General features: G+C 38.1%; 1 protein-coding gene across 1 annotated transcript in view; it reads left to right on the top strand.

Moving 5' to 3' along the window:
- Nucleotides 1-315: 315 nt before the first annotated feature.
- LOC106147936 overlaps nucleotides 316-27,968 on the top strand; it is a 110,105-nt gene continuing 82,452 nt past the window's right edge. The window contains exons 1-3 of the mRNA XM_013511463.1: nucleotides 316-377; nucleotides 1,362-1,566; nucleotides 5,106-5,300. Of these exons, the coding sequence (XP_013366917.1) occupies nucleotides 316-377; nucleotides 1,362-1,566; nucleotides 5,106-5,300 (462 nt within the window). The remainder of the gene's footprint in view (nucleotides 378-1,361; nucleotides 1,567-5,105; nucleotides 5,301-27,968) is intronic.

Here is a 27,968-nt window from a genome sequence, read left to right as displayed (position 1 = left end):
ATACCAAAGGTTGAACTGACCGACATACATACTTATCTAATCTTCACATGGGGGCACAGAAGGAAAAATAGCCAAGCTGGTATATACAAGAGTAAAAGAAAAACCAGTGTATCCACTTAAAAATAAACAAACAACAATAAGAACAACAACAAAAAACAATATCTGAGGTGAGAGGAGGGTAAGACACAATTTCACTCCCTAGTATTTAAATATAATTTCCTCAAGCAAAAACCTGGCAAAATACCTCATACTTCATAAGTTTCCATGCCACTCTCTTGCTCCTTTTGTTCAACTGCCATTTAATGAATATTTAACATGCGTTTGGTACTGAGACCATTGAATGGAAAGGTGAATAAGACAGTCCTTGCTCTTGAAAGGTTAGCCTACAAATGGCAATGAGCATTGAAACAGATGAGCTACACGTCCCACAGAGTCTACACCAGGGTTTCTGTTTATCCAGATGTAACAAGAGTTTTCATAGAAGAGATAACGTGATGTACGATATCTGACTGAGATAATGACTGTGCTTTAAAGGTAGCAAGGAAAAAGTTTATTCTGAGCCAAGTATGAATGACCATGGCCTGGGAACACAAATTCATGTCACCATGACTGACACATTCCACCAGGAAGGACGTATGTGAACTTCTATAGTAACAGAACAAAAGAAAATCACAAATCATTGTATTTACCAAAAAGAGTGGGAGGCGAGCCATGTTAGACAGGCTACAGGAAAGCATGAATTCTATAGACTTCAGATGTTATCTTACTGCATTCTTAGCTTTAGGACTGGTAGAGGGTAGATGTCTGTCAAGCTTAGCTATACATCCCAGGAGTTTGATGTAGTAAGCAGGAAGATATTAGTCAAATTTAGAGGTTGATAGCAAGTGACTACTAAAAGAGACTAAAGATAGCTGAGAGAACTTTGACTCTTGAGCTGCCACATTCCCTCTCTCTATAATCTCACAGCTGAGATCAAACAATATGTGACTGTTCATTGTAGATGTGGCTTCTTCAGACAGGTGCAGCTCACAGTGGGGAGGAAATATAAGGAAACCACTGTAGGTAGATGGAAGAGAAAAATTCATATTACCATGACTGCCATATTCATCCAGGACATAGCTTCAACATATAGCATGACATGTACAGAAAATCTCAAGTTGGTTGGCATAGCCTGAGCAGGGCACTGGAAAATACAGGGTAAGTAAAATAAAACTAGAAATGGAAAGAACAAATGAGAAACCCCTGAATCACTCTGCAGGAGACGTCAGCAAGGGCAGCGTTGGATTTTTATTGAATGTGAATTAATCCTGTCCAACACGAGTGTCAATTCTCAACAAGTGCACTCTTCTATGTACTTATAGTCAAAAAGCCACCTGTCAATTGCTATACAGTCCTCTGCAGTCACTTGTAGAACTACTCAGCACAGTACTGCAAATCAGTGAAGACTTTCTGAAGGAGGTTCTTGCTCAGTTGAGACTTGAAGTACAGGTAGGAATGAAGCAGGTGAAGAAGCATGGGGGAGAAGAGCTGAAAGGGAAGAGGGACCAGCACACTTCAAAGATCAAGGTAAGGAGCAAGGGGATACTTAAAGAAGCACTGATCCTAGAACCCTCAGAAATTGCACTCAGTGAGTAGGATTTTGTCCAGAAAGCAAGAATAGCCCAATGTGATAATGTAAGGTACACAGTTGCACAAATATGTATGCATTGTAGAGCAATTACTCTGGTTGTGTTTTGAGAAATTGGCTGAAAGCAAATACGCCTGCAGACAAAGAGGACTGTTTCAACAACCTAAATGACAGATGGTAAAGATCTAACCTATGTTAAGAACAGTGAAGCTGGAGAGATGAGCAGATTTAGAGATATTTAGAAGGCAAAAACATATGATTCATCGATGGACTACATGTCAGTTGAAGGAGGGAAAAATAAAGGTGAAGACTTTTTAATTCATTGGACAAGTATCTATGGAGGGCAAAGTTATGTCATCTGAGGTTCTAGAACTTAGAAATAAAATGGTGAAGAAGGTAAGCTAGGTCCCTGTTCTCATACAGTTCGTGTCCTGGTGGGGATGATGTAGCGAGAGGCAGATAATGAATGCATGAACAAGTCAGCAGATTAGATTATTTCAGATGGTAATGAGTTCTATGAATAAAATGAGTAGGATAAACTTGTGGTGATGTGGGCAGGATCTAGGTGCCACTTGATTTTTAGGTCCTGGCAGTGTATTTGTATTGCAATCTATATTTTCTCTGACATTTTTATTAGTGCATATTTATAATGCAAATTAATACATTTTATTTTGGCAGATTTGTATATGTATATAACATATTTTAATCATTATACTCAAAGCCTTCACACACACACACACACCAGTTCTATATGTTTTAGGGGAGATTTGAATGTGTATAATGTATTTTGATGATATTCCTGCCCCATAAGACCACTCTTGCACTCCTTTCTACCACTTCTTCCATTCCTCCTGTCCTATAATAGTCCTCTTTCTATTGCAATCTATTTTTAAAGGACAGCAATGAAAATCTAAAGTGATACAGAGAAGCCAGAGTCAAAGACATAATTTTGGAATCTATTTGCATATTCTGGATAATTAAACCTTGAGGTTGGTGGAAGTGCTTAGAGAAAATCTTTTTAGAGTGGAGATTATTCCCAAAATCTTTTCATAGAGCATAATGAATTAGTCAAATATTTTTAGTCATATGATAGAGATTGACTTCTGGCTTCCAGTGAGCATGCAAGAAGCTTGGAAGTTACTATTCCATTTTAACAAGGAAATGTCTGAATATAATGGAAACTAAACAACTCTCCTTACATCCATCAGAAAGATGACATCACAGGGCAAATCATTGCCCTCCCCAAATTGTGGAGACTTGTAGATGTGAAGAATCACAATCACTTGCTATACCTTGTATCCAGATGTCCCCCTATAGGCTCATGTGGTCTTGGGGAGGCTCTTTAGAGGTGGCTGGCTCTAGTGTGTGATGCTTGGACTACGGTGTGTGATTAACAAATCATCCCACTGATTGGTTTGGCACAGTTGTGAGAGTGAGCAATGGGAAGGCCCTCCTTGGGTGTGAGTGCTACCTGCTCTAAGGGCAGGTAGTCTGGATAAAATGTAAGGGACAAAAAGAGGGCTGCTACTTTGCTTGTTGCTCATTGCTTGCTACTTTTGCCACCTATTGCCTCCCATGAACTGTTTCATCTGCGATGCCTTATTGAGAGCCACTGGAGTTGGTTGTTGATCATGTGTGTGAGGATGGGACAGAGCCAGAGTGCCTCAGGCAATCAAACTACCTCAGTATTGAAAAAGGTATCCTGCTTGGACAATTACAGTCTTAGTCGTTAAACCATGTTATCTCTCAGGATACTACTTTGCAAGTGTATAAAATAAATGCCGCTACTGTTGAAGTCAGTCCTGGTGCTCATCAGGCAAGAGGTAACTCCACCTGACCCCAGCTCTTGTCTCTTGTCTTTATTTTTCTCATACCCACCGCCGTTTCTCTCCGGAGTACAAAGAGAGATCAACAAGGTTCACTATAACACTTTGCCATGCAACCCTGCCTGGAGCCATCAGATTATGGACCGAAGCCTCTACAAACTGTGAGCTAAAGAAACCTTTCCTCCTTTAACTTTGGGTGTCATCAGGGGCTGATCAGGCCCCCAATCACCTGGGTGTGACAAAGGATGAAAGAGACAGAGCTGCTAGTTCAGAATGCAAGGAGGTCCAGAGTGTCAGAGCTCTTATCAGGCTGACTAAGAATCCCTGAACTTTTCCCTCTTTATTGAATGCATACAGCTTTTCCAGGGGGCATGGAGGAAGATCCTGGGAGCAGAAGAGTGGAGTGCATTGAGGCAAGCAAGGTCTAGTAAGAGACAAAGTGTTATGCCATTGATCAATAGCAAACTTATTTTCCCTTTGGGTTCATATTTACTTCTATAGAATTTTGCACCAGACTCAGAAAGTCCCCAGCTGAAATACTACCTCATCTTTTGAGATGTCACAGCATCACAGGTCATAGAGACCCCAACTGAGACCAGTGGCGTAGGGAATTTTGTTTCCTTGCGCCAACTGCTGCCTCCTCAGGCAAGGCACACAGGCCTAGGACAGACTCAGACATTTAATATAGACATCCAACTTACGGATTTGTAGCTTGTTCAGAGTGGTCTCCATCAGAGTATCAAGTATTTTGTCTCAGCAATGAGAAAAGTGACCAAGATATTACCAGAGCAAAAACCTCTAAAAACCAAAGCTAAGCATGGCTGGCAAATTGCAAGAGGCTTGCTGTGGGCAAGTCTGAGCGTTAAAAACTCCCTGACACGGGTAGCTCAGTCACAGGGGCCAGTGCAGTTTTGCACATTTACTACAGGTTCTGTCTCTGAGGAGAACGGAATTCAGAGCCCAAGGGCATAGACTCCCTGAAAGACCCTAGAAGGGCTAAAGGTGCTGTTCAGTGGTAGAGCGCTTGTCTGGCATGCAGGAGCCCCTAGGTTTGATCCTCGGTATAAGAAAAAAAAAGACTGTGGAACTCTCCCACTACATCTTCACCACGTCACTAATGGCCCATTGACCAGCATTTCTTTGACCTAAGACCTGCCTGACTTTGAACAACAAAAACAAAAACAAAACAACACAAGGCACAATTTTAAAAATTCAGATTTCTGAAGAGATACCCACAAACGTTGCGACTACAATCAGATAAATATGCAGTGATATTGCAATTATTAGATCACTAATTTAAAACAACAGTGATTCATACGTTTCAACATCCTCAAGACTCTGACAGAAAACATACACAACAAGCAGAAACAAATGGGTTTCTAAGCAGATGGAAACAAAAAGAAAAGGAAACCCCTGTAACAGAAGGAGAAGTAGGAAAAGTGCATGCGCATGCTCTGTACCACCCTTCTACCACGGGGGTGCTCTGAGCCCTTTGGCATGAAAACCTCTTGGGTATTTACTGAAGAAAAGCATCAGTTTGGGTGAATTCAGGGCAGTTCTACAAAGCAAAGCCTGTTCCTTTTGCCCAGGCACGGCAGCTCTGCATCTGAGCTGCTGTCGTCTCCGCACCACCGGCTTTGTGGCTTCATTAGGCTCTGCTACCTGGAAAATTGATGGGAGGGAAGCTTCGAGTACAAGCGCTCCACTCACTGAAGCATTTCATAACTGCTGCTTCCACACTGTCCGGGCGTATTACACTATCAGTTGTGCGACTCCTACTTATTACCACTAATTGCTGCAGAGAGAATGATGCTGACCACGGCAGAGCAGCTACTAAACCTAAGAAGGTAAGGCCAGCAGCATTTAATGGTTTATTGAGGCCATCGAGAAATTCTGTGAGGAGAATCAATTTCCCTGTAACTATCTGCCTGATCACAGCAAAAGGCGCTCAAGTTTTTAATAGTAAATAAGGTCCTCCTGAGGATGAACCATTAATTCTTCACTGAAACTTGCCCTTTACAGTAAGTTATTCATCATAAGCTATGGTTCATCTTCCCACACACCTCTTGGCTCATAAGTGAATTTCCAAAGCTGGATTCCCTATGATAAATGCCAATGATTTACATATATTCTTCATCCCTTATTTGTAGTAAAGGGCCCTGTGAGCATGTTCAAAAGAGACCCAAGCAAGTCTTTGTTCTTTTGTTGTTGTTTAAGTTGTTCTCTTTTGAGGGGACATTTTTGCATGAGTTTTATCATGAAAAGGATTTATGAAAATAAAATGAACTCTGTGATCACTGACATTGCTCTTTTTGACTGGAATTTCTAGAAAAAGGAAAGGCTTTTATTGCTTCTTGTTACAAGTTAATTGTGAGTGTGGGGTTTATTTTAATCTAATGGCCCTTAATATTTTAGAATCAGAGATTCAAGAATCTGCTGAAACTTGAATTTCTGCTGAGACCAAACACACAAAGGAACATACACATAAGTTTCTATAAGGTATCACTATGGCTGCCAGGGTTATGTTTTCATTTAGATGTTTCCCCCAAGGCTTCATGCAGTCGTATGTGGGGCCTCCTCAGGGATGGATGAATCTAGAGTGTGTGACTGATTCACGGTGCAGTGCTAGGATTAAGGGCGCTAGTGTTAAGGGTAGCTGATTACTAAATCAGACCACCGATTGGTTTGGCACTATCTAATCCTGGTAGCTTGGATGCAATACAAGGGACAGAAAGAGGCTTGTCTTGTCCCTTGCTTGTTTTGGGACCTTCTACCCACCATAAACTGTTAGTCCTCTATGATGCTTTGTCTGCAGTGCCACCATGCCTTTCACCCAGCCAATTAGGTACTGAAACCTCTACAAACTGTGAGCAAGATACATTTTTCTTCCTTTAACTTTGGGTGTTGGTACTTTTGTCTCCGCAATGAGAAGGTATGTGTGACACAGGGGTAGGTTTCACAGAAGCTCAAGGACTTGAGTAAGCACTCCCTGCTAAAGGGATGAACTAAGTGTTTTGTTCGCTACAGATTGTGTCCTTTGTGCCCTTTCATTCAGTGCTGAAGAATTCCTTTCCTTCACTCTTCAAGGAATGGTGAACATGTTTGACTTGATATTCAACCCATGAATTGTTCCCTCCAGTGGTCATGAAAGTGAATATGGTTAATTTATTTTAGTGTCTGATGTAGCTACTGCTCTGTGTCTATTCTTTAACTTCTCAGAACATTTCTACCCCTTCCATCCCACAGCCATCCAAAGTTCACCCACACTACTCATAGACCAGCTAGCATAGGAAGTGCCCTGATTTTTGTGTCTCTTCCTCCTGTGAACCTGTCCCAGATTAGTCTTTAAGATTTTTTTCCATACAACTTAGCTTCTCCGTGGCACTGCCTCTCAGATATCCAGTGGTGTGGCACAAGGAACATACCAACTTGCCCTGCACCTAGGTCAGGCTCCAGGAATTTGGAAACTATCTTGGATACTGGCATCCTGAATGCCCAAAATTGATTACGTCAGACCAATCAATCCTCCATTCATAAGGGAACTACAAAAACACTTTGTCTTCTCTTTTCACTGATTATGAAAGTAAAGAAACACATTAACCAGTAACCACCTAAGGCTCCTCTATGTAGAAACATTCAAGTCTGACTCTAAGAATATACAGGAAGGATAAAGTTTCTTTTTTCTTTTCCACCTTTTAAAAGGAACAAAATCTGAACTCTTCACCACCCACTTTGTCTCCTCACTTCTGTGAAGAAATCCCAGAACACAAAGATCCTTGTTTAGCTCTGGAATCTTCACTAGATATTCTTGCATTTCCTTGTAAGACAGTGAGTGGCAAGCCTGGCTGAGTTGTGGGTGTTCAGGCAGATTATGTAAGTAGCAAGAAATTCATTTTTTTATATTAAAAGCTAAGCTTTCACTTCTGAGCATAGTTTTAGTCCTTATGAAGAGATATAAACATACCAAAAATCAGGACAGCATGTACCCTACAGGAAGAAATTTCTTCTACCATTGTAGATTCAGAAACTGGAGCCTGAGAGAAGAATGAGGTAAAACATTAAATCTCAGAAGAATAATTGCAACACAGATCTCCCAGGAAACATGTGGAAGTGGTGTGGAATCCCAGACAGGAAGGTAATTTCCTATTTCTCTGGACACCACTTAGAAGATTGATTGCATGTCAAGGCAACCCAGGAATATCCTCTGCCTGTTGGGAGGCCCCATGGTCAGCACTGCCCTGGATAAAACATGGCTGTACCTGGTCAGCCATGTGGAAGCATTAGGTGTGTTCATCAGAAATTGTCATCTGGTATATGGCCAACTGTCCCAGATGGGAAATGAAGCATTATGAAAGACATTAACTGGTTACCAAGTATAGAAACAAAATATCATTGTAGAGGATGAGGCATACACTGCATAAGCCAAGAACTAAAAGGAGGATGAGCAAAAAGGACCAACTTGGGTAAGATACAACACCTGGCTGAACTCACCCAGGACAGCTGGTCCTTGAACTAGGTAAGAAAATCATGATACTTAGACACTCCTCCAAAACCCCTCTGCTTATCTACCCATGTCATCAGATGCTGTACATCTCCTTTTGTGTCCAGATGCAGTGCAGGAAGAATGAAAACAAAGGTCATTGCCTAAAATATTGTGTAATTAAATCAAAGTAATTTAATTTTTTAAAAGTTTAACACACCTTTGATAGAAAAAGCCATACATTCCCAGCAAGAATGGGAGAGAATGAGATGAGATTACAAACATAAGCTTACATATTTGTGTATCACTTGGACAAATCAGTACATTTTGGATGCAGTTCACTTGCCATGTTAAAAATAGGAGAGGGAATAGATACAGCTATATCTATTACTATATCCGTTATTTGGAGAAAACTACACATATGCAAATTATGTAAATTTCCTCAATATTTCAGTTCACATAAATACATTCCATATACTTTATCCACATGGAACCCTAATATAGAATCATGGTAGTTCATTCCATGGCTAAAATTTTCATATTACCATATGATACGACCATACCTACTTCCTAAAGTCATTATAAGGAATCTACTTGATTTAAAGATGTTTACGAGTTTTATGTTCTGAAGAAAAGTAATGATACTGAGATTATAGTCTTATGTCAGCCATACAGTGCTCAAGTATTCCAAAGAATTTTTATGAGAAGTATTCAAAATTATTGAACCTCCAGTAACTGCTATGATTTCTTTATGTTAAATATATAGCTTTGCATTGCACATTGTGTATGTATGCTATTGGAGAAGCAAAAAACTTAGCAAGGTAGCGTAAAAAAAAATTCCCTTTTTTTCAAAGAAACATTCAGAAAAAACATATAACTGACTTGCTTAAATGTGAAGCTTAACTGCAAAGGTTCTAAGGAGATTAAGCGATGGAGAGGGGAAAGTAAGGGAAATAGGATGAAAAAAAGGAATGAAGATTGTTATGTGCATGCACCAACCCCAGACAAGGAATGTAAACATTATGCAGTGCAAACATGTGCTAATAAAAAATAAATTTAACAAGATTTACTTTATACCAGGAGGCTCACCAATCATTATATAGCCATGGTTCAATATAATAAATACACACACTTAAAAGTTTCCTCTCAAAATAGGTCCAGGTTCTCCAGAGAACCCCAAAATTTCCATTGCTCTCTTCCTCCACAGTGTATGTTAAAATATCACTTGCTGAAGCTTAGTAATCTACTTTCTAACCTCTTAAAAGACTTATCTTGGGGCTGGAATGTAGCTCAGTGGTAGAGCATTTGCCTAACATCCATAAGGTCCTGCATTCAGTTCCCAGCAGCATACACATGAAAATCAAAATAAATGATATGGATAGTTTAAAAAAAGATTTAGACAGTTTGGTGGTTTCCAGTTTTCTTCTATTAATGCATACTTCAAACAGAGCATGGGAAGGTAAACTGAGTCTGTGTTTGTGCATGGAGGTCTACCTGGTGAGGTCTGTTCAGTCTGTTTTTTAATTCGCTCTAGTTGTGCCACACTACTTCTCTTCAGGACAGTTGTGAAAGCACAAGTTCAAGCCTTTGACACCTATGTTATTTCATCTCTACAAAATTCCAGAATTCAAGCAAGGAGGATAGCACTCACTTATATGCTTCATAAAACCACAAGACTGGTCATAAACTTTGATTACAAACTTACACACACTCGTACTGAGCTAATTAAATGAAAAACTCTTAAACTTGGGGCAAATTCATAATTGGAGCCATTTTGGAGAAAGCTCACATTCTCATCTTGGGACCCTTTGTACTCTAAAAAACAGCTTTCAGTGTAATCAAACACTTGCACTACTCTTGACAAATTATCTGCTATTACCACTTCCAAAACTTTCTTAACTCAGGCACCACACAACTATGGCTACTGTATAATCTTGGACAAAATTATTCCAGGAGTGTCTAAAATTTTGGAATATTAACTTAAAAAGTTAATTCTCTCCCAAAGTTTTTTTAAATTATTGAGGATCGCCTGAGTTTTTTTCTTTTTATAAAATATTAATAATTAATATCAATTAATTGACTTTATTCCTCACTTTGGAAAGACTAATAAGTACTCTAAACTCTTCTAATAGTTTACTCTAAAATCTATCTTTTGAGTCCAAAACTAATGGTTTTCAAAAGTAAGTAGATGGGCTGGGGAGATAGCTGCACGGCACAGCGCCTGCCTGGCAAGCACAAGGTCCTGAGTTCGATTCCCTGTACCAAAAAAAAAAAAAAAGGCAAATAGATCTTTCCAAAAATGAAATGATTTCCTCAGCAGGTAGAGTCAGCTTAACATGAGGCACACGTTTTATACACATATATAAAACAACACAAAGAGAGTGTACTAATTTTCTTTTATGTCAAAATAAGTTATCAAAGACTTAGTGACTTAAAGCAACATCATTTTATTATCTTACATTTTTGTAAATCAGATGTTTGACAGGTGGCAGGAGGCAAAAATAATAATATTAATAATAATAAATCACTTCTTCATCCAGACTGCATCCTTTCCTGGAAGCTCACATGGAGAACACATTTTTTAGTCTTTCTTAGTTCCTCTTCGAGGCTACCCCAGTCCTTGGCTCATGATCCCCATTTTCCATCTGCAGAGGCACTGCTTTTGCTGTAGGACCGTTCTTCCACAGCGATATAACCCTTTAATTCTGAACTCTGTCTCTGCCTTCCACTTTTAGGGACCCATATGATTATACTGAGCCATCTGGTTATTCCAAGCTAACTTCCCTGCCTAAATAATAGCTGGTTAGCAATCTCAGTTCCTTCTTCTTAGAACTTTAATTCTCCTTTGTCATATAAGGTAGCAGATTCACAGAGTTCATTCCAGAGTGCAGATGTAAATACCTTTGGGGGCTAATAATCTGCCTATAGAAAGTAAAGCACTTTAAGTGACTGGCAGGAAAAGCTAATACTATGGAGCATAAATAATCACCCAGCTTAATCTCCTGACTGGGCAGGACTAAAACTCAAATTAAGCAAGCTACACTGTAGGACGTGGTTTTTCCTTCTCCTAGCAACAATGACCCCGAGAAACCAAAGAAAGCATAAACTGAAACTGACAGGGAAACTATTCATTGCATAATTATTACACACTGGACTAAACTCATGAAAAGGAGATACTTCTGGTGTTCATAAAAAACAAAACACATTGGGGCTGGGGATTTAGCTCAGCAGCAAAAGCGCCTGCCTGGCAAGCACAAGGTCATGAGTTCGGTTCCCGGTACCAGAGAAAAACCAAAACAAAACAAAACAAAACAAAACAAAACAAAAAACACTTTTCTCTGGGCAACATGGTACGTACTTATAACCCTAGCTACTCAGAGGCTGAGGTAGGATAATCATTAGTTTGTGGCCAGCCTGGATGACCCTGTCTGAAAATTTTAGAATGAATAAGTAAATAAATAAATAAATAAATAACCTGGGAATATACCTACCTTCAACCAGCAAAATCACAAAAAAAGAAAAAATTTTCACATCTGACTTTTTTGATCCACTGTAATTCAAAGATTCTCTAAATTTCTGTCATGTCTTAGCTAAGTGTTTCATTTATACTATCAATGTTTTTCAGATACTGGGTTATTCGATACTACATACTAAAATCAAAATTGGCAAGTTAGGTATCAATAGGTACTTATTCTCATCTTGGTGATTTATTAATCTTCTTACTACCAGCTTTTAAAATCTGTCCCTATTTGTTAAGCAAGTAGGAAAACCATATAAGTAAACAAAATGAAGACAAAGTCAATCATTTCAAATAGAAGGCTTAGTGATATTACAATAAAATAACCAAGGCCAGATGTATTTCTCTGCCCTAGATTCTGATGAATTTCACAATGGTGATGTCACTATGCTAGACCCTAAGTCTTTGGTCCCTGCCCTTCTGCCCTTCTTCTCACGGGACTCACTTCTCTTGGTATATATTTTGTGTTCGTCTAACTCTAAAATATGCAGTGATTTTGTTTCCATAATTGGTAATAAGCCCTAGTTCTTATTCAGACTGTTTTAAATTCAACACTGCATAAAACTCGTCTATGTTGCTATTGGTACTTCTGCTGGTTAGGTAGCATTCCTCAGTGTGTATCCATCCCATTTTACTCTTTCATTGTCCTGGTTTTGAGAAATAAGCTGGTTTCGTTTATTCTTTTCCAACTTAAAGAAGATTTCTGGGATCATATATAAAAAATGGGATAGGGCCCTAGGTAGGGTTTGGACACTCAAGGTATAATATGAGATCTTTCTTTTACCAAGTAGGGGTTGCTTTGGGGATATAATTTTGCCAGCAGCACATGGAGGGCCCTGTGACTTAAGTCTCATTTATATTTGGTCTGTATAGGCTCATTAAGCATCAGATATGGCAGGAAAACGAAGAATAAGTGCTTCTTCAGCTTTGTATCATTTTGTCACTTGCTTGTGACAAGAAGCTCACAACTGTCTTGTAAATGTAATTGCAGCAGCCTTGAGCCCTTCCTCCTTTGAATCCAAGGGCAAAAGTAGAAACAAGAAGCTGTCATCTACTCTACTGAATCCATACAGCGCCCCCTCCACCTATCTTCTGTAATGTCCTCAAGCTGTTGGGGAAAATGTTGACTCAGTTAACACACACACACACACACACACACACACACACACACACACAGCTGATTAGCCACTGTGATCAGCTCCCACCTACTGATAAACACACACAGCAGAGTGCAAGCTGCAGTGCAGCCAGAAAAATGACATTTTCTAGGCTTTTTCATACCCAAGTATGAAGGTAGGAGAAAATTGCTTTCCAAGACCTTTATAGCTCAGTAATGTACATTCTATTTTAGCTTAGAAACTGTGAAACAGATCAGGTTTGTGAGATCATAAGATTAATCAGCCCTAAACATGCCATAAATATTTTGAGCTAGCTTCTCACCCTCACATTAATCATGAAGTGAGAATATTCCCATTTTAAGTATGCATATAACGCTAAACCACATTGTTTCCTATGCGTGAGTATCATGCCAAAGTGTTTCACAGAAAAATGCACTTCTGAAAAACAAACTAATCTCAGAATTACCAGAATAGAATCCTTCTTCTAAAGATAACAGTTCCAGTACACCCAAGAGAATGAGTTATCATATTTTAACAACTCATAGTTTATAATTTTTTATATTTGCAAAACTTTTTTTATTATATGATGTCTGTGTGAGTCTTTACAATTCCCTTGAAGTAGATACTATTACTATCTCAATTTTAAGTGACTTGCCCAAGGTCAATGGGCCAGTTAAAGATGGACTTGAGACTTAAAACATTAACCAGTATCTTTTAATTTAAATGGAATTAACATTTTTTGTTCACCAAGTTTCTTAAAAATCCATTCAATTTCATGACATTTAAGTCTATACCCTACCTTGTACCTTCTCTCTTGAATAGCAGTTTAAGTACCATTTAATCCTCTCTCATCTGGATATTAAATAGTAGAATATTCTTTGGGCAATTTATTTTATGCTTTTCTAATTTTTTCTTCATTATTTCATACTTAGAACAATTCAAATTTATTGCCTCATACTTTTTATCAGCTGAAAGTCTGATAAGCTCTGTTAGGTCGCTGTTTAGAGTTTCACAGGCCAAATGTCAGAGTGTCCATTGCCACATTCCTGGCTAGGTTCTGTGAGAGAACTCATTGCCCTATTCAGTCAGGTTGTTGGCAGAATCCAGTTCCTAGGAACTAGGGTCCCATTGTCTTGCTGGATGGATGTCAGCTGAGGGCAGATCTCACCTTCTACAGTACACCCTCCTAGTGGCCCCACTCTAACTGCAAAGGCAGCCACAGTGTCTCTGTGTCTTTCTTCCTTGTGCACCTCTCCCAGATTCTGAACTCCTCTCTCTCCCCTTTCCACATTTGAGAGTGAAAAATAATCTGGACAATCCAAGAAAACACCCTTATTTTTAAGATCAGATGATTAACAACCTTAATCCCATCTGCAAGTTCTCTTTCACCATAAAACGTAACAGCCATGGCAGAAACATCAAAATCCTGTTTATGCCACTGATTATGAGTCAGCCTGTGCTCTGTGCACTAGAGATCAGGTAGCCAATGAAACAAAGACTTTGTCCTAATTGGGAAAGGAGGAGGAAAAGTACTTAAGAGTGGAGCTCTATTAAGGTTTAAAATAAAACTACTTTATCCTCCATTCTTCAAAGTGAAGGATAAAGAGGATAAGGAACATGAAATAATTTGGATCAGACTGTCAGAGAATGCCTTGTGACTCATGAGTGGGTCACACAAAGCAAGGCTGTTTATGTGTGGGTGGACCATTCTTAGTGGAGGGAACAACAGAAACGAGGCCCTGGAGTGAAGCATTCTGTGAGTACTGTATTTAAAGAAAGCAAGGTCAGTGTAGTAGAACAGCCTGAAGGTAAGAGAGAGGCAGGATGGGCTGAGAGAACACAGAACCAAAGGGTGTCTAGAGTAAAGCATTGGCATGGAATAATACTCATTAAAGAAATCACCTCAACGCGTGGGTTGGGAATTGTAGCTGGGAAGATGAAAGGATACACCTCTATGACTGGAGCCCCTAGAAGCCAAGCTAAACTTATCCTGTAGAATAAGGACCAGCTGATTTATACTGTATGTCTTACTGATTGTTGACTTCATTATTTTTCCCTCTTCTTTGGAAATATCTTAAAGTTATAATTACTAATGCATATCAGTGAGACAAATTAATGGTTTTCAGTCTGACATTTCCGCACACCATATGTCACTCTTTGATTGTATCCTTCCTCCCTACTACCTTCTCTCTCTCCTCCCCTCTCTCCATCCAGGTATCCTTGCTTCATTTATTGTTGTATTAGGTAAGACTTAATGTTTATTTAGCAGTGAGCTTAATGTTTACCCAAACTAAAAGATCTTTCAAGACTAAAACATACATACGATCATTTTATTGTTAGAGGAAGATTTTTAAACTTTCCAGACACAAAGGCTCTATGTAAACTTTATAAAATGCTGGAATAATTTGTCCAAGGCAAGCACACTGCTCAAATTCTGCAACGAAAATCAATAAACCGCCAGGACTGCTGTCGTCTAACCATAAACTAGTAACAGCCAAGTTGCCATCCTGGGAATTTTGTCAAGCTTTACCTAGTACCCTTTTCATGCAGTCAGATTTTGTGTATGACTTTACCTCTACATGTTCCCCACCTAGAATCATTTTGTCCTTAATTATGTGAACAAGCACAGCAGTGTGATTTGAAGACAACCTTGTTTAGACGCTGCCACTGTGAATCTATCCACGCTGGAGATTTGCTTCCTTGATTTTCTGGGAGATTAAGAATTGAGTCATTTGCTGAAAAGAATTCAGACTGTTGATTTGGAATTTCAATTTTGATTGGTGATAGAATGCATACAGAGGGAGAATGTTTGGAGGTTGTTAAGGGTAGGGTCACTGGAAAGAGGCTGGTTCCTGAGAAAGTTCTATTACAAGGAGTTGCCTGTGGCAGTGCTCAGTGTTTTTGCTGGGGACTGACAGCTCTTACTGATGTGGCCTGCACACACTGTGTATTGGCTGTGCCCTGTGTGTTCTCTTCTCTGCATCTGTTCGGGGTCATTTATTCCAAGTTCATTCAAGTCGTTCCAGACTCACAGCCAACATTATTTTCAAAAAACAATGAGCAATAGGTGAGCTTTATATACCATAAAGCACAAGGGGTAAAACGGAAGCTGATAAGCATCAGGGAAAAGAGTCTGCCAGAAATTAAGGGGTAAGTATACCATGGCCAAGTCTTAGAAAATAACCATACAAGAGCCAAAGTTGATGCAGAATAAAAAATAAGGGGAAAATGAGGGAAAAGGTGAAGAAAAGCAAAAGGACTAGAACTAATACAAGTCTGCGTTTTCACATGCCAAAAAAATTAACTAGAAAAGAAATTGCAAACCAACAATCAGATTGTTATGAACTGTGAAGAAATACACAGAAACTTGAGAAGGTGCTGTCTATGATTTTATCAGCTGTCTATGATTTTATCTAACACAGTAGAGGCAGGGTGTGATACAAATAACTTTTCCATAATAATGTGTTTGACTTTTTACTTCTCACTTGTCCCCACTGACCTGAATGAGGAATTTGATAATCAACCTTGAAACATTTTAAATTAATGGAATATTATTCTTAAATGAATTGAATTCAAATGATAGTAAACAGACAGAAAGACCAGGGTGCAATGGTGAGCTAGTTTTTTCCGGTGGAAAGAAAAAAGTAATGAGAAAAAAGCTCAGATCTTTCTTACTGATCAATTTTCCATTTCTCTCCTCATTCCCACAATGCTACCATTTCCTTCGCTTATGTAACCTGCAAACTCACTGCCTGCTTTATAGCTAATAATAGCATCTTGGTTTCTGTTATCTACTTGATTTGCAAACTGCTTCCCTGACAGCAATATTTTTTTCAGGGAAAGTCCAATACCAGTGACATTTGGAGAAGCAATTGGAAGAATTTCAGTAGAGGAAATTGATATTACCCACCCATATCATGCAATACTCTAGAATTAAGAAAACTGTAAGGGATCTGGAAAAGAAAACATGAGGTAGCTGTAAATAGAAGGAAATTAGTGGTTTGGGTTGTTTTCAAGTTATTCAGCTACATACATGAAACCTCACAGAAATGTTCTTTTTAGTAATTACAGCCATGAGTACAGTGTTTCCTCTATAATGTAGATTTGTTTCAACCTTTTACACCTTTTCATAGGTATAAAATAGGAACATCTCTGTGATATAGGATGTCTCAGAAACTGTTACAAACAGACATCATTTCACAAAGCTCACTTCAGAATTTTAATTCTGTATTTTAGGTGTTTAAGTGGCTTACTTCTTCACTTCTGAAGTAAGTTGTAAGCCTCTGAGGTGTTCTATGTTTGTCTTCATATTCTTGGTCAAAATTGAAGTTTAATATCTGTGCTAGTTTCCTAGGACTGTTATAACAAAGTTCCAGAATGTGGACGGCTGAAAAGAACAAAGATTTGTTCTCTCACAGGCCTGTTGGTCTGAAGTCCAAAATGCGGGTGTGATCAGGGCCATGCTCCCTCCACAAGTTCAAGGGATCGAACCTTCCTTGCATCTTCCAGCATCTGGTAGCTGCTAGCAAAGCTGGGTGCCCTTTAGCTTCCTCCTCTCAATCACAGGGTGTTTTTCTTATTCATGTGTCCAAATTTTCTACACCTTTCTTTTAGAAAGTTACCTGTCACAGGATTAGGGCCCATCTGAATCCAATAGCATCTCATTTTCACTTGATTACATCTGCAGAGAACCTAATGTCAAAGAAGATCACAATGACATGGCATTCATTTGGGGCAAGAGAGACACAATTCAAGTAGAATCAAGGCCTCAAGTAGAATCATTGTTCCTCTTAGTTCTGACACAGACTGGGATGGAGTTGGTGTGCCTTTCAGTCCACAGTGTTTAGCTCTGCATCCTGGACTGTTCCTCAGATAGTGTTATTCCACTTCAAAAATATACACATCCACCACACTGTATATTTTCTTCTTCATTTATCTCCTCTGATAGTCTTAATATCTTCAATAGGTTGTTATTTAACCTCTGTTCATTTCAGCTTCCATGGCCAAAATTTTTCCACAGTACAAATCCTTCATCTATAGCAAGGAGGCAGATATCTGAAAAAGCTCTGTATCACTCATGCACAATCAGTGAGGACACAGACCATGTTTAAATTCATGACTATAGTTAAAGTCTATGAGACTGTCTACCCCATAAAAAACTATTTACCTGGGAAATGTCCACATTTCCAACCCAGGGAGTGAGGAGAGCCACAAGGCCGCTTTCTTACTGAAGGCAAATTCAGGTAACAATAAGACCATAGCTGGGTCCTCAGATTCAGCCCTATGATTGTTGCAACTTCATGGACATTATCTACAACCCTAGCTCTGCTTTATAAGCATTGTGATCTCAGTCTGGCCTGCTAGCAGTCAAGTCTTCTATTATATAGGAAGCAAATCTATAATGAAGTAAGTCCGTAATAAAAGGGGAGGTAAAATGATTAGAATGAAGTATGTACACATACCAATTACCCAAGATTAATATAATTATTATATATCACAAACATTTATTATTTTTAAAAAAAGAAAACACAGTGAACCAAAGCAGAGCTAACCAAGTGGCGAGAATATCCTGATACCATTTAAGGGTGCAGGTCTGTTGTGCTATGTTGTCTCTATTCTGTGAACAAATTCCTCCCACTATGCTGAAATCAAGTTGCAATCATATTTCTTTTATGAATAATCTCAGAGGTATTGACCAACACATATAGGATATGGCCAAGGAAAAAACTTAAAGATAAAAGAAAGAAATAGAGCATTAGGGTGGACTGAATCCCTCCCCCCCAAAAAAAGATATATTGGACACCTAATTCTGAGGCACTGCTTGTGGCATTATTGAAAGATAGGGTTTCATAAAGATAATCAAGTTAAAATAAGATCATTGGGGTGGGCCATAATCCAATACAACTGTTGTCTTCATGATGAGAAATTTTACAGAAACAGACCTACCTAGAGGAAAAACTATGTAGAAAGATACTGAGAGAAGACAGCTACAACTCAAGAGAGACCTGGGAGAGGTCATTCTCTCACAACCGTCAGAAAGAAAAAGCCACACTGACACCTGGATTTTGGGTTCTGGCCTCCAGAACTGGAAACAGTGAAACAATAAACTTGTGCTGTTTAAGCCACCTAGTTCAGTTGTCTTTGAATTCACAGGGGATTGATTCCAGAACTCCCCACAGATACCCAAATCTGCATGTGCTCAATTCTCTGATATAAAATGTCACAGTATTTGCATATAACTTACATACATGCTCTTGTACACTGTAAATCATCATCTAATCTATAAATATACTTAAAACACCTAATAGAAGTGCTATGTAAATAGTTGTTGCATTGTTTAGGGAATAATAACAAGAAACAAATGTCCATATATAGTCAGTGTAAATAAAATAAATCTTAAATATTTACATTCCACAGTTTTTTTTTAATGCATTGATTGAGAATCCAAGAATAAAAAGAGCTAGATTACATTGTTACAGCAGGCCTAGGAAACTAATACAGAGCTTGCCTACTAATTCCTCAATGACAAAGCGAAGCAGTGAGGCCCAGAGAGTTTGGCCTGTTTACTGCCCCAATTAATGTTGAAAGAGATAGAATCCGAATACAAGCATCATAATTTATAGTTCAGTGCTCATTTCCATAATTTTACCATATGTATTAGCCCAAAAGTTTTCATGAAAATTTCAAACACATACCTTCATTTCAGGAAGATATTAAAAATATAATAATAAATCTGAAAAGCAAATAAATTATAAGAAAAAAGATGACATAACCTGGACACTTATATTTATAACAGTTGTCATAATATGAAGATCAAATCTTTTAGTTAAACATTCTCATTTAAAACCAATTTACATAAATTATGAGGAGTCATTTCACAGAGAAACAGCTCAAGAAAAGAAATAGGATAGACTAAAAGGTATGCAGAACACGTCAGACTCCATGCTGGGCTGGTGAGATTTTATACCATTACTCTAGGTGAAAAAAAAATTTCTCTAAAAAGCATTTCCCACTCCAGCCAAGGAAGCAGAGAATTTCTTTTTTCCCAATAATAAAGAAATCTTGATCAACCCAAGAAAATTTGTTTATTTTATACTAAAAGTGGATATAATTATGAAACAGTAATTTGCCTGCTGTTTTCTTGCTAATAGGGACTTTTTTCCTTCCTCTGCTAACACTTGCCAGCTGTAGACAACTTCCATGACCTCCTGCTATTTCTGTTTGCCAGACTCTCCATGTACGTTTACCCTCCACACACCAAAGTTGGATTTACCTCAGTGGTTCTGAGAGATATGGTTTCTTACAATATCACTGGATGCTTGATGTACTTATATTGAAACAATCTTGCATATCCCTTAACTTTAAGAATCTAATATAAATAAAATCCTTTTTGCTTGCAACTTCAATGTTTAATGGCTTAAAAACTATATTTTATTCTCTCTTTGTGTCCTTTGCGTGAGTCAGATTTCCATCACTATGACAAAATAACTGGGGAAAACAACTAAATGGAAGAAAGATTTACCTTGTCCCATGGCTTCAGAGGTTTCTATGCATGATCAGCTGGCTCCATTGCTTTCAAGCTTATGGTGAGCCAACAACCTCAGGTGGAAGGGCATGGAAGAAGGAAGCTGCTCACTTCAGGGCAGCCAGGAAGAATAGAGCCTGAGAGGAAGGAGCTGGGGACAAGCTATACACCCCAAGGTCATGTCCCTATGACCCATCCTTGCAATTAGGCCCCACCTTCTAAGAAGTATCATCAATATATTGATCCATCGATGTAAGTTAGAACTCTCATGACCCAATCACCTTCTGAAATCCCCATCTCTGAACACATGAGACTTGAGGGGAGCAATTTACATCCAAACTGTGACATTCTCACTCAGTTAAACAAATATTTATTACACACACACTTTTTGTCTGAACATCATTGCTAAATGTTGAATTAGCCAAGTATTTACTACTTAATATAAGTCTAGATTTCATATGAGGTAAAGTCCTACTCTATTCTTCAGAAAAGGAGGACCAGTGAATGTTTTAAGAGCCACAAAGAACTATAACTTATTTGTATCTATTTTGAAAGATTACATGAGAAGCCAATATAAATGCCCTTTTTTGTTATATAAAACTTGAAAGTCAGGAATGACTTCCCAAAGTGTGCTATGTACCCTGCCCTGGAAGGGTAGAGGGAGCTGAATAGAATTTTTTCCAATTGAGATGGAAGGAAAAGGTGCTGCTAGCTCCAAGAGTCAGCCTGTGCAAGACACTTGAAGTGGAAAAACAAAAGACACTCACTTAACAAAACTCCAGGTCTGTGGCAAGAGGTCAAGGTGAAAAGTTGAACACCAGCTGGGTCCTAGGAGCCTGACCACAGTCTCCTGAATATTTGGGGTTAGATTCTGCCCCTGAGTTTACAAGACTCACATTTTAAACATCACTCTGGCTTCAGAGTGGAAAAGGACTGAAGAAGAAGAAATATGGAAACTGCACACTGTGCATCTTTTTTCTCAGAAATTAAAAGTCAATTCATTCAATATCCCAAGCTCCCCTCAAAACCATCTGCCCTTCTCCACCCATGTCCTGCATGGGTCCCCATTGTAATTCACCTAAGTAGAGCAAGTCGGTGAAATCATTTCTGCCCTAAACTCTGTGTCTTCTCCACTGCATCCCCTTTACTTGCTAACATACAGCTAGAAATGTTAACAGAAGGCTTCAGTCTTCCAAAGGTAACCTGTCTTCTATAGAATTAGTTTCTTTTCATAGACTACTTTCTCTGGCTTCCTAGACAATGGGCAGTGGTATATAAATGTCACAAAAATGGTTCTAAAAATGCTCTCCCAGCTGAGCTGCTCAGGACCATGTCAGGGGTCCTCTACATGCCAGTCTCTCCATGTGTCCTTGAAGCTTATTGGGGGGTGATGAGTTCTCTCCACTTCTCTCGCCATCCCTGTTGATCTCACAGCCAGGGTACTCATCCCTCCTGACTTCATCCTGAGTCTGATGTCACACTGGACTGATGCCACCCCCCATAAGGCTAAAGGAGATGCCACCCAGAAAGCTCTCAGTGCTTCCAGGCTACATCACAGCCACTTCTTAACTCACTACTATGCCCTGAGCAAGTGCCTCCTGTCCTCTGGCAGGAACTGAGATCTTTTCTCTACTCTTCCTGATTCCAAAGATGCCGGGCAAAACCAGGAGAAATGACAGAGATGGGAATAAATTCACATACTGTGAAGCCAGACTATACTGCATTCTAATTTAGACTCTGCATTAGGGCTGTGGTCTAAGCCCCACTTTTGCATTCATTCGATAGAGCAGGAGAATGAAAATACCTGCCAGGAAAAAAATTAAAGTTTGCATGAGATGATGCATGGAAAGAATTCAGCACGATGCCTGAAACAGATCATTACTCAACATATGCAAATGATTAACATAATGAGGCAGTCCCCCCTTTCTAACAACATACATAGATGCAAGGAACTGTGGGAGAATAAAATAATTTTCAAGCTGTTAATAACTAACTGTGTATTCATCTATTTAACAGTATATGTATGCTAACAGCTTTGTTCACACCAGTGCTGCAGAGTAGTTCTATCATTTGGAGTGATCATTTAAAACAATACTTTTCTGAATACTTTGAAATTTCTACAGAGTAGCAGGCAAATCACAGGATACCATCTCAACTCCCTTCATATCCTCATTTAAATTAGCACAACAATTATTTGTAATGAACAAACTAATTTGCATTTTATTTAACTTTGACATTATCCCTTTGTTATATGACAAAAGAAAAATATGTTGTATTACAAATACACCAAAGAAAACAATGGTCAATAAAAAAACACAATGGAACCAAGTGAACAGTGTGTCAGGCTAGAAAAATTAGTAATTTTTTTTATTTGGAGAAGATAATTTACTTCTTATACGTTTATTTCAAATAAGATAGGAATGCTGGCTGTCTTGACAGAATACAATCCCCATTTATGCTGACGTTTCTGGACCACCTTTGCTTACCTGGGTTATTGTCTTCCCCAGGGCAACCACCTGCAGTAATCTTGTGCACAGTTCTTGCCTGCTTGTTGTACCAAATCCCTAACATTTGATGCTGCAACCTTTCGAGTACTCTCCCAGCAATCACTGCCATCTTCTGATCTATAAATTACCTTCTGAGATATCCCTTATTCCACTGAAATATTATGAGAAACCATTACATAAGTGCTGTTTCAGTCCTTCATGGATGGATGCTATATATAAAGAAAAATTATTAGCTTTGTATTTCAAACCTGAACCACATGACATACCAACAATACAGAAGCAAGCACTTTCCTCTGACATAAATGGATGATTTATCATCTCTTTCCTACAGCTGCCCAATTCAGTTCCTTTCAATTTTTCTACATAGATTTAACTCGTCCTATCTGAACGATCTTTGTCAATGGGTAATTTAGATTTCTCAACAGATGTCATATAATCCTAACATGAATGCTTCCTAGGTACAAGTTACATTTGTGGTGATGTATATAGAAGTCAAAATTTCTATTATAATCTAAGAAGATAAAGGCATGACTATCATACTTTTTAAATTAATAATAGGATATAGTTCCTAACATCTATTTATGAATAGTATTCATTTCAAGTTGTGTAAAAAAGAATCTTTGTCATCACAGATATTAGTTGAAGAATGTATTGTTTCCATCCTCTAACGTATTTGTCCCTACACGTTGTTGCTACATGCCTGCTGCATGACATCACAGCATAAGACCCCACAGGATAAGAAATCTGCAAACAAAAACCTATGTGAGGTGCCTTCCTCCTTTCCATTGGTCCAGGTATATCAACACAAGTGTGAAATTTTGATTCAGATGCTTGTCCAACCACTTTGGACAGCTGTCCTTTACCTAACAGACTGAACACCAAGTTCTCTGGGGTGGTATGGACGGTCCATCCTGATAGCATCTCACCTACCTCTTCAAGCTAGCCCATCACCTCTTCTACCATACTTCATGAACTTCTCAATGTTTTATAAAAAGCCAAGTGATTGAACAAGATAGTTTATCCAGAATGTTATTGTCCACTCCCTTTCACCACATGCATCAACTGAACACAGAGCAAATAGTAACACCTTTGAAAAGATTTTTGTTAATTTGAGTGCAAGTGTTGAATCCTTACTCATTAGAGTTTATACAAACTCTTATTTTATTACATCTTATTGAAAAATATATACTTACAAATATATGGTAAGACAAGCATGTCTACTAGAAGAAAAATGTTTTATTTATCTACGTATTCTTTTAAAATTGTGCCTGGCACACAGTAATATATTGTTGATTAACTGAGTAACTGGAAAGATAGGGCAGATGTATGATAATAATTATTTATTTGATCAGGAGAATGGTAGAACTTATGAACAAGAGATTTAACACACAGAAATTATAAAGAAAAGGGACCTAGTTATTCTCCAATGTGCCAAGCATGCTAAGCAGATAATACATAAAATATCATAAAATAAATTTAAGTAAACTTTGATCAAACACAAATCATGTATAGAGTATTTTTCTTTTAAATATTATTCTCTTCAACTAATCAACATGACCACCAGTGACACAACACTGTTATTGACACACAACAGTCACAAGTGGGTTCTTTTCACACCACAGGGACAAGTCAGGGGAGCGAGTGTTAAGCAGCAAGTGGAAATTATAAAAATAAAACTATATTGTCTCCAAATTCATGTAATACACAGGCAACTGAAGATACACAGAGGCTATTAAAGCTGGTTTTGTTTTCTTTTAGGACTGGCATCTATGGTGGATAGGCGGGAAAAGAATGTTATGGAAAATAACATGCACAGATCATGTAAGACTTTCAATCTAATCTAATCTAATCTCAGCATTTAATATTTCATATCATCTCTTCTTATATTAAGTATAAATCACCCTTAACAGAAATGATGGTTTTGAATTTAAGTTTGTCCTTTCTTTTTTTTTTTTTTTTGTACCAAGACTTGAACTCAGGACCTCATGCTTGCCAGGCAGGCGCTGTTTAACTTCTTTCTGACTTTACTAATTCTACAAAACTCAACACATTCATGTGAAATGGCTACAAGGAAGATCAGCAAAAGAAGCAATGGAAAGACCATAACTGTCCACGAACTGACTAGGTAAATATCTAGGACCACATCTACATGGATAAAATAATTCAACACATAGGGTAAAATGTAAAATAATAATAATAATATATTAGACAATTTCAAGATTTCTTTTCTTCATATCTAGCTTCATCAACTCTAGGATCACACAAACCTCAGAGGAAGATTCATGACTATAGGACATGGACAATTAAGTGCAATGTGCATTACAACAGATTTTTCTTTTAGTAATGAGAATACTTAGTCCTGGCTTCAAAAACAAATGATCCATATACAAGCAGGTGGTCCAGGAAAGCAGCGTGGATGTAGGGCTGTCTCTGGCCATTCATGCTACCTCAGGCACTTGTCACAGCAGAGCACAAGGCGCATTCCTTTTCTGTGTCGTTGTTACTTTACACCTGTACCCACACTCTTCAGTTGATGTAGATTCTAACATTAAATCACATTGAAGTAAGCAAAATTCTAAAATTACTAAATCAATCTTTTAGGAGAAAAAAGAAACATTCCAAGTAGCTTGTATAACTTTTTGTTCTACTAAGTATTAATTTGAGTGCAGGGATTTTTTGAAAGACAAAGAAAAAAAAAAGAGCTACATCATAATGTATTCCTCTACCTGATTAAAAAACAGAGCTTTTTTGTTCCTTGATAAATAAATTATATTCTCAGAAAAAAAGGCACTCCCAAAGAAATTTTAAAAGTTACCACTGGAATCCTCTAATGAGAGACAATGGATCCACAACAGATAGGATCAGTCATTGCAATTTTATGAAAGATCCAAAGCATCCAATAAAAAGATATCTCTTACTTTGACACTGTATAAAAGTCAGCCCACCCAAGTTCTCCACTTCTCAACTCAGAAACTATATTTAAAACATTTTACAGCCAAATGGAACAGACCTAGATATTGGTGCCGAGTTCCAGTGCTGTACTTGCTCGAGTGTAAGAGTCCCCTGGGGTCCACGGGAAGGTCTTTGATGAGAGAGGGGTTGGGGGTGAGTACAGTGATTACTTGTTAACTGACTGGAAGAATTTTACAATTCTAACAATTGGTACTGCATACCTGTACATGCAGCTCTGTGTATCAATCTGCGTTGGAATATAGAGCATTACCTGTGACCAATAGGAAAATAAATCATAAATTTAAAGGATTTCCTCTAATCCTCTACCCCAGTAATTTTTACATGTCGGCTGGCTGAGATTTCATTTCAGTGCTCCCAGGAAAATTATCAAGTGCAGCTGGCAGTCAGGTTGAACACTTCCATTCAAGACTGGTATAAAATTTTAAATAAAATAACATTTTACAGTAGGTAGTTTCCCTGACTTCCTTTTTCAGTTTATGTTAAAGGAAAGTTCAAAATCCTGACCTGAAGGTGACAAGTGACAGGTGGTGGTGTCACAAGCTAAGAATATCTGTCTTTTCTCTCTTCTTCCTTTAAGTCAAATAAGCCAAGCTGATGAATAGCTGTGCAAGTTCTGTGTTGCACAAGCAGCTTAGGAAATGCAAGAGGATCACTCTTCCAGAGAGTCGCCTTTTTTACTTAAATCTCTATAAAGCCAAGCTGCATTGAATGTAAGTGACTTGAGTTGTTCATTTCCAAATCAATTAGACATGATTATTTGATTTAAACTGACACTTAACATTAGAATCATCCAGTGACATTGGATGTCATTGACAGCAACTTTAAAAAAGAAAAAGCCCCAAATGAAGCAAGAGTGTGTCTTAGGAGAGAAACTTAGTTCTACCTTGGAGAGCTCAGCATGTGAAATCAACCTTGGCTTCCTGCTCCCCAAATTAATTCAGTAACCAAACCACAATCTTCTTCATTTCTAGCATGTCCTGGCCACTCTATAGAATACAATTTTGAGCAATAGTAACCCGTAAGAAAAACTACCCTATATTATTAAAAGAGGTTGGAGAAGGTTATTAATGCAGAAACACAATGACACAGACATAAAAAAAAACTACCCCCACACAGCAGATAGAAGACTACAAACAAATGGTTGGATCATAGGCTGGCTTCCAAAATCTTTGTGTTTGCTTCTTTGATTATTCTGACATAATCTGAGGATAGATAAATATGCACACTCCGTGGGTAAATACACACACTCTGTTCTAAACTCTTACCAGAAGAGACATCACCCACATTCTTAAGGTTGAACCCAGATTAGCAATCCATTCAAATACCATAAAATCACCACGTGACGTGGGAGAGTGGAATAGGCAGTAACTTGGTCTCTGAGAGCTCATATTCCAGTGAAGTTTCACTTACTTGTCCTGTGGCCCTGACACAAGCTCTGATGTCTCAAAGCATCAGAGTTTCCTGTGCAAGACATGGATGATAAAAGTAATCTGCATTGCTGTGAGAAATTAATGAGGTGATGCATGTGAAATATGCAAAGTCCAGCATGCATCATGTATGTAAATCAAGTACTATAGAAAACAGAAATACAGGAATGCATTATACCTGCAATATTGCGATACAGAGATGGAAGACATGTTAGTATTCAGATGAGGGTGTACAAAAAAGGAGAAACTGTTTATTTCTGATATTATTTTGAACTCTAAGTATTTTATATTTTGCTTGGTTTCAAAGTGTTCACTACTTCACTAATATTAACTAGAGATATTATGTAGCATTATGTTCAGATAATCTTTTTAAATCAATAATTATGTCTGAAATATTTTCCTTGCCTGTGTACAAATGGGAACCAAAACAGAAGGTGACAGAAAGAAGGGAATGTAACTCCCTTTTTATAACAAACCCACTCTCACCATGAAGACTTTCACTCATTCCTGAGGGTAGAGCCTTCATTGGGTCACATCAGCAAATACTGGGGGATTAAGCTTCCAACACGTGCATTGTGGTGAACACCTTCAAGTCATCGTATGGGTAATAAGGCTGAGACTTAGAGTAAAAAGACTGAGAAAAGAAGCTCATGAAAGTAAATCAAGAGAGAGGCAGGGAAGGAAGGAGAGAAAGAAAGGGTGGAAAAAAAAGAAGAGATTTAAAATATGTATATAGATATAAGATACACAAATAAACATACAAATGTATGTTTGTATCCTTCATTTTTAGTGTAAAAGAAATTACTATTGGGATATTTTCAATGTCTCTCAGTTAAAGAGATTGACTCTCAATGTTACTAATATAATCAAGGGATCAATATTGGAGAGGACGAGTTAAGATAAGAGTGATAAGTTTTATGTTTTTTTTTTAATTATGAAAGAAAAGCCAACATCTCTTTTTTTTTTTT

The sequence above is a fragment of the Chinchilla lanigera genome, unplaced genomic scaffold (assembly GCF_000276665.1).
Source record: "Chinchilla lanigera isolate Chin_1 unplaced genomic scaffold, ChiLan1.0 scaffold00001, whole genome shotgun sequence".
NCBI classification, from domain to species: Eukaryota; Metazoa; Chordata; class Mammalia; order Rodentia; family Chinchillidae; genus Chinchilla; species Chinchilla lanigera.
Note: the sequence above shows the minus strand (reverse complement) of the source record. Positions and strands in the feature narration are given on the sequence as shown.